The sequence below is a fragment of the Perna viridis genome, chromosome 4, assembly GCF_037379345.1.
Source record: "Perna viridis isolate PV_CMFRI_1.1 ecotype Kerala chromosome 4, ASM3737934v1, whole genome shotgun sequence".
Lineage (NCBI taxonomy): Eukaryota > Metazoa > Mollusca > Bivalvia > Mytilida > Mytilidae > Perna > Perna viridis.
The window spans coordinates 30,418,585-30,426,783 of record NC_142448.1 but is presented as its reverse complement, the minus strand read 5'-3'; the positions used below and the strand labels follow the sequence as shown (position 1 = coordinate 30,426,783).

Below are 8,199 nucleotides of genomic sequence, written 5' to 3'. Positions count from 1 at the left end.
TTTATTTTTCTATTAATTCTTCTTCTTTTTTTTCGTTTATTTGAAGTAGATAATCCTTATTGGAGCAGTCTAATATCATAGACCTGTAGTTAGAATACATGTCTACGGTTATATCAGTCAACTCCTCTTTTCACAATTAGATGTACAGGGAAGCCCTTCCCCTTTTTACATACACAAACATCCTTTGGTATAACAACCAAAACGGATGTATAACGAAAAAAAATAAGGGTGATATTTCTGTAGTAGTTTGTGTGTACATCACAAAAACAAACATATGATTGCAAGTTTTTTATGAAATAAATCTTTTTTTAACGCAGACAATTATTCGGGTAACATAAGTATTTAGCACGGACCCGAAACAGTGCAAAACCCATCTGAAGGATTAACTTCCGGCGGAAGTTCTTTTCTATGTTTTGACTGAGGTCTGCATGTCTTTGCTATGTCAATCGAGCTTAATCTTTGTCATCTTAGAATGATTAGGTCTTAAATTCCTATTTGTGAATAAAGAAATATATAGCAGTCGTATCTAAACTGATTGCACGGGTATTATTCTCTGTACTGTAATGAAATTCATGTAAAATAAGGGGCCTTGTCGTCCCGTCAGTGGATTTTTCAGCACTGTCTTGTGTTGTAGTTTTCGGATAGTGAAATGTACGGTTTTTTGTATGAAGCCGTTAAATCTTTTGCCCGTTAAAATATTCATTTCCTTATTTGATGACATGTTCACCCGATAAACATTTCAGAGTGATGGGAAGTTTTCAATAGGAACGATTGTTCCGTTTTAATAAATTCTGCTTTATGAAAGTGTCTTGATAAATGTTGAACACCCTGGTGTCTTGCCTAGATCATTGTGTACAAATACTTCATATAGTTTCTAATACTAGTTAGATAGTATCATTTCTTTTATTGCTTAACTTAGAGATTAAGTTCATGTCTTTCAAGTGAGAAAATATGAAATCCAATGTTCTAAAAATTAAACCATTACAGATGGCACCTAGAAAGGGGAAGACTCAGCAACAAGAACAGGTGGTATTAGGACCACAGGTCAAAGAAGGCGAAAATGTCTTTGGTGTGGCACACATCTTCGCCAGTTTCAACGACACCTTTGTTCATGTAACAGATCTGTCTGGAAAGTAAGTTTTTTGACTCAATCATGTGATTGGTCAAATTGCCCAAGATTATATTAAATATTATGAATTGCACACTTCGGTAAAGTACTCTCGGAGTGGGTTAATTCTCTAATACTCAGGTCAGAACGTGTATTGAGTTATGCATGTGTTACACTAACAATTTGAACTGCAGTGGCACCAGTTTTTAGGTTATACAAGAGTTTGAATAAAACTTGCTTATCCACAAAAATGAAGAATCCTTAAAACCATGAATAAAAATTTTATGCATCATTTTCTTGTTCGAAACCAGTTATTTTCCAACCCTTTTTGGTGGTCTGAGAAATTTGCTCAAAATTTCTGCTGTGAACTTTAAACAAGATTTGTACATTTTTGAAATTATGGATTTATGAGATATACAGAATCCTCACTCACCTCCACTGTATCAAGTTTGTCATCAAGTGGACACCTCATGAACTTACATTTGGTAGATACAATGGAAACAACAATTGTCTTCTTCAAGGATTTTATTTAGAAATTGTTTTTAAAATACTGTTTAAAATTCTTGCCCTTATGTATATAGATTATTTACCATTTTAGCAATTTTCATGTTCTTTTTTTTCAATTTACATGGGCCTTAGGCCTCTTCTCCAAAACTGTTGGAAAATTACTGGGAAAATTGATTTGGATGAAAGAGACGTTAAGTGCTGAAATGACAGTGACACAAATTAAAATGGTTATTATCAATCAACAGTAATATTTGTTACTACATAAACAGTCATATTTTATCATCTTCAGCCATCTAGATAATCCAAGAATGAGAATTGTCTATTCTAAAATTTAATTGAATTGGTAATTTCCACTATGAATTAGGAATGCAATTTGTGAATTTTGTTACCTCATGGCATTTTAATGCCTGCCAAATGTACTTCTATTCAAAAGGGAAACCATTGCAAGAGTAACTGGTGGTATGAAAGTAAAGGCAGACAGAGACGAAGCCTCCCCATACGCTGCTATGTTGGCTGCTCAAGATGTTGCTGAAAAATGCAAAACTCTGGGAATCAATGCCCTACACATTAAACTAAGAGCTACTGGTGGAAACAGGTTCGTACTTATTCTGAATTTTGTCCATAAGACTAGAGAATTTGAACTGAAGTTTATGATTGCCCTATGTAAAGCAGTGTAGTAGACTGTAGCTTTAATGAAATGAAAATAAAGATAAACATCCATAAATTAATTTGATTTGATCTATACCCACAAAAAATATCCTTTGTCAACCCCCTCTAATTTTTGGTAGTATGAAAGAACAATTTTAGACCAAGAAAATATTGTATCAGTAAAATTTACTAAAGCCATCTAAATAACACTAATGTGTTGGTGTCAACTTCTTATTCTCTTTCAATATAATACCCCCACATCGGCATGTTCTGCTAGAGTATTTTGATAATTTAAATTAACAGATGAATAGATAGAATAACTTGTAACTGATAATCTAAAGAAAACATAGGGTAAAACAAACAAAAGACATTAATGATTCTAAGCATTATGGTTACCAAAAGATAGTTCACAGGAATTAGACATGCAATTTGTGTATTTGTAAAATATTTCACAACCATTCCAAAGTTTTTCTGATATGGGAAGTCTGGGACTTGGCAATTGCTGACTGAGTTCAACAGGCAAGTCCTGATACCAAAATTGTGTTTGTACTGCTCATAACCAGCATTCAAACAGATGTAAAGATGGGGTTACTAGTAACTGAATTCAGAAATTACTTTTCCTATATAGTATTGGAACTCTACAGAAAGAAAAATGAAACGTGAAATCTGAGCATGTCACAACTCTTTAAAAGGGTGCTGCATTGTTATCACTATGTCAACTATACTTGTTATCATTGAGAAATTAAAACAGATGGTAATTGTTTTAATATTGACTGCTTCAAAAAAGGACTGATTTTTTAATTTTTTTTTTTTTTTTTTCAGGACCAAAACTCCAGGGCCAGGTGCACAGTCGGCTTTGAGAGCTCTGGCTCGTTCTGGAATGAAAATTGGTAGAATAGGTAGGTGGAGGTTCATTATAAGGTTAATATATAGGACATACTCAAAAGGAATGGAGGGTCATATCAACTTAAAAATGTGTATAAGAAGTAAGTTACAGCCAAGTTTGTAAACAATTTTTTATCTGCATCCAGTTTAGGAGTCGATAAACTCTGTCCATTACTCGTAGGGATACATACTTAGTTTGAACTGAAACTCCAAAAGTATTGAACAGTTATTTTTTAAATTTTGCACAGTGTGTTTATACACACATTGAAGATACAAACCTCTTATTATGAAATAAAATTGACAAGCATGAGATGGTGATGCAGGTCCAGGCATCTCATTGATCCTGTTAATTTTTTACTAGTCATTTAATAATGATGCATTTGCCTACCCGAATTATCAAAAGCAACATTCTTTCAACATCCATGTTGCCTATGATGCTTTCATATTTGCTACTCTTGAAGCAGTTATGATGAATCATATCCACTAACCAACTGAGGCAACATCCAATAACTCAAACCGTGTTAGAAACTTAATTTTTGGTCAACATAGACCCATCATAATTTTATATAGACTGCACTGTAGATTTCAAAAGGAAATTGAACCCATTTCATCATAAACCTGTTTGATTTTATGTAGACTTGGTCCGTAGGTCTACTGCTAATTTCTTTCACTACTCAAATGACGACTTGAAAATCTCACAAATACTTGAAAACTAGTCTTACTACATAGCTTATTACAAATATATACATGTATATACCATATAACATGACTTCTTGGACTATCTTAGATTTACACCTAAAAAATGTGTTGACAGTTTGCATCATTGGTACATTTCAGTAAAGTCCACTGGCTTTATTTATTTTCTTTTTTTTTTCATTTTTCAGTACAGAAAAGAAACTAATTTTTCTGAGTCTGACTCTTAAAAATCAAAAATACATTTCAGCACTCTTTTGTTTTGTTTCCAGTGATCTCGCACACTGTCCAGAAGTTTTTTTTTATTATTTTTTTGCATTCATTATTATTTTTCTAAAATTATGATCTGAAGATTTTCACTCTTTTGCAAAAAAAATAGGCTTAGGATCACAGGTTTGATAGATTCATCAAGCTAAATAGTTGCAAATATTTTAATGTGCTGTCTGTGATGCTTGTATATTTGCTACTCTTGAAAGCAATATGATGAATAGTTTCCACTAATACTATCTGAGGCAGCACTTAAAGAACCACAGAAAAATCGTATTAGTGGTTGAATTATTTTTTTTTTTTTTTAAGCCAAAAAAAAAACCTGATTTCTGAAACCTGTTCTCCTTTCTACCTAGTATAGCACAGATGCAAATAGTCAGACCATACAACTTAATATTTTTTACAAAAAGCAAAAAAATTAGGTAAATCATGTTTCCTTCAAGTATTGTTTAAGTAGTACTCTAGGTAGACATTCCAAAGGATAGGAAAAATGAATTTTCATATCTTTCTTTTTATCCTAGTTATATTCCAGAACTATTTAATAAAATAAATTTGCAGGAGTTCAAATTATTGGTGATCCAATTTTCAAAAGTCCAGGATCCTCCACTCTTGGAAGTAAATTTGAACCCAGGGTATGAAATAATTGTACTAAAGCAATTTTGCCAGTGATGTGAAGTATATATTTGCTACTCTTGATAGAGATGATAAAAACATAGTACCTGAGGCAATTTTGTTATACCCAGTCACACGAAATGGCAAGGTATTGTGTGATACACATGGAAAAGTTGCGTGTCCATCCATCTCCTGACAGTTCTCCACTAACAAAGGAGGAATACATTTCTTTTAACCTTTGTAGAATTGTTCAGTACCATAAAATACAAGTTAATTCAATTTTAGGAAAATCCAAAATGTAGTCTTGAGTAAGGCCATTATTTCTTCACCATTATGTGACAGGGTATTAGGTAATGTACAAGTAATGCCCTTTTTTTTTTAGCTCACCTAGACAAAGGCCATGTGAGCTATTGCCATCACTTGGCATCCATCATCATCGTTTTTTCAAAACTTTTTTCCTCTGACACTACTTAACCAATTGGAACTAAACTTGGTATAAATGTTCCTTGGGGTATCATGCATAGAACTGACGTGGGGATATTTGATCTGTCGAAAAACATGGCTGATGTTACTAAAAATAGAACGTAGGGGTCAGACAGTGGTTTTCACATGTATCTCCAAAACCGTTAGGTTTAGAAAAATTATTTCTACAGCTGAAGCAACCCTTATTATAAGAACTTCAAAAGTCTTTAGGGACCAAAGTTGTCAGGTGACTCCTTGTAAGAGTTATTGCCCTTGAAAGATGAATAATGATGGGGTTTTTTTTTACAGTTTTCAGCCAATATCTTGAAAACTATAGTAGATAGAAAGAAACTTTCTAAATGATTTCTAAATCGCTGAAATGATTCTAAGATTGTCCTACCAAAGTCTTCTTCAGTCAAAATTGTTGAACAACTTGTTAAATTTATTGCCCTTGAAAGACAAATTTTAACAAGGTGAGCGATTCAGGCTCCTTTGAGCCTATTGTTTTTTTGTTGTTTTTTGGGGGGAGGGGATTGTAAGCTTGGTGTGCTTCTTTGAGTAAATTTCTGAAATTACAGTTCTTAACATAACTGGTATAGAGAGGTCATTATCATGTTAAATTTGACTGCCCTGAGATATGATGTTGCCTGAACCTAGAAAAAGCCCTTGCCTGCAACTCCAGGCAATATCACTATTCCTTTGTCAATCTGTTTATCATGATCAAGCAATTTTAATGTGGTTGATTGTTTGATTAATGGGTAAAAATTACTGTTATTATTAGGATAAAGTCATGCCAATATGAAGCTTGCTACACATTCACAATACCCTTGAGGTTTTAGAGTAAATTATTTCCTTGCTTAATCAGCAATTGCATCCTCATTTATGTAATAAGAAAAGTAATATCTTTGTTTTTCAGAGGATGTCACCCCTATCCCATCAGACAGTACCAGAAGGAAGGGAGGTCGCAGAGGTCGTCGTTTGTAAAATGAAAATAAATTAAGAAATAGACATTTGTGTGAATTTCTATCTATTTAAATCTGGATGCCAATTCTTGATTAGAAAGCAGATGTACCAAAGATAGTTCCAGACAGGCAGATGTGATTTACTGAGTTCATAATGCCATTGCATTTAGATAAATGCCAATGGAACAGTGATTCATACAGGCCTAGTTTTTCTTGTACTTAATATGATGTGTAAGGGTCGGTGACTTTCTTTATAAAATGAAGGTTGTCTATCTGTGGCCTTTGCTTACACACACTAAAAAATGATACAGAAGTGGGAAGAAAGTTACCAGTCATGTCGATAATTTCAATACTGATAATTATAGGACCACAAAAATACTACGGATGTATAATGGTATGGCAATGTTGTATTATATAGACATTTTGTTTTCCTGCCATAACCTGAATATTAGTTGGGAAAGGTTTATAGAATTTTATAACAAGGTTCCTAACAGCTAAAGGAAGTTAAGTGTTGGTTTTGGTTGTTAGCCCAGTCTTTCTGGAAAAAAGTTGCCCAAGTTCATAGAAATCAACTATTTAAATCTCCAGTTAAATCATCTGGATGTCTACAATATTTTTCCATTACATTCTAAACCACGAAGGTCAAATTAGGATTGATTTCGGGCTATTTAGGTATGAGGGGGAAAACTAGCACTTTCCTGATGTCTTGACAAGTATTCTGTTCAATAGTGTAATGGATATCTGTTAATCGCCTATTTGTCAGAAAAAAAAAATATGAAATTCACAGAAATTATATTTTTGAGGGAAAAAACCTAATAGTTAATTGGGATATATTCTTTTCTTATGTCTAATTGGATTCCTGGCTTAGTGTGTTGCCGAAGGAACAGGTACATTAAGTCCCACATTTGACCCCCTATTTAAAAAAAAATGAAAATTACAAAGCGAATGACTGAAGTGCAATATGCATGGTTTAGTGGATAAGGCAAATATTTTTTTTAAATTGTTACAAACTTTCACCATTTAATCAACATTAATGTGACCCAGGAATATCTTAACTGATTTAGAATACCAAAGTCACATTTAGGAATCATAAAACAGTAAATTTTTGTGAAGTTGGCAGACACACTCAAAAATTGAAAATGTCCAATTTTGGCATAGCAGTATTGAATGGAAAATTTGCAGATTTCAAACATTAAAACATGATATGCTCATAAAATAATTCTCATCAAACAGAATTTCAAGTCCTGCAGGGGACCAAATATGGGCATTATCTTACAATATCCTTGCTTAAGAAAACGGAGCAACATCACTAACAGTATATTGTCATTTAACCCGTTCTGGTGCATTTATATATATATTATACAGTTATTAAATGGGTTGGATGCAATAGACCAGAATATTCGTCCTGAGGTACTGAGAATGATCAAGTGTTCTATTGCATGAGGCCAACTGCCGAGTGCAATAGAACACTTGATCATTTTCAGTACCAAAGGAAAAATGTTCTGGTCTATTGCATCCAACCAATTTAATAACTGTTTTATTACCTAATTTGTCTATGAGATATAATAAAGAATGGAAATGGGGAATACGTCAGAAACAACCATTCGACCAGGAATAGGAAATTGACCACTCCATGTTTACAAATTGGCAGACGAGAGTCACATCTATGTTTTTACACACAAGTTTTTTGTGTGTAAATTCCAATTCAATGAAGCACTTAAAAAAAGTTCAACCAATCAAAAGGCTTAGATAAAGTCATTATGGGGTCAGTGCAATAGACTCCTCAAGGAGACTATTGCACCGTGCAGTAGTACATTGCCATTGCAATAGATCGCCCTGTCCTGAATAAATTTTGAAAATAGAGAAAAGTATGTGTATATTTAATAAACAAGACAAAACGTTATAATTGGGTAATATATATGCAATTACGAGGAAATTTTACATAGATTAGATAGGAAATAGTTTTTTTTTTTCTTTTTTTAATTAAAAAGCAATTAACAGGAATCCACTGAATTGGTAATTAGATCTCTGAAATTGTACTGTATATACATTAGT

At 33.1% G+C, this 8,199-nt stretch overlaps 1 protein-coding gene and 1 non-coding gene across 3 annotated transcripts; both read left to right on the top strand.

The window, feature by feature from the left end:
• The first annotated feature begins 400 nt into the window (after positions 1 to 400).
• LOC148619700 (small ribosomal subunit protein uS11) lies at positions 401 to 6,190 on the top strand. 2 transcript variants are annotated; one of them, XM_088579908.1, is made up of 5 exons: positions 401 to 422; positions 988 to 1,133; positions 2,049 to 2,210; positions 3,086 to 3,162; positions 6,099 to 6,190. In XM_088579908.1, the coding sequence occupies exons 2-5, from the start codon at positions 988 to 990 to the stop codon at positions 6,164 to 6,166; spliced, it is 453 nt and encodes a 150-aa protein (XP_088436034.1). In that variant the 5' UTR covers positions 401 to 422; the 3' UTR covers positions 6,167 to 6,190. The 2 variants fall into 2 exon arrangements, with proteins under 2 accessions (XP_088436034.1, XP_088436033.1); XM_088579907.1 differs by having other exon boundaries at positions 411 to 543.
• LOC148619701 (small nucleolar RNA SNORD24) lies at positions 4,769 to 4,835 on the top strand. The gene has a single exon (XR_015921878.1). It is a non-coding gene; the product is annotated as a small nucleolar RNA SNORD24 (small nucleolar RNA).
• Positions 6,191 to 8,199: the final 2,009 nt, after the last annotated feature.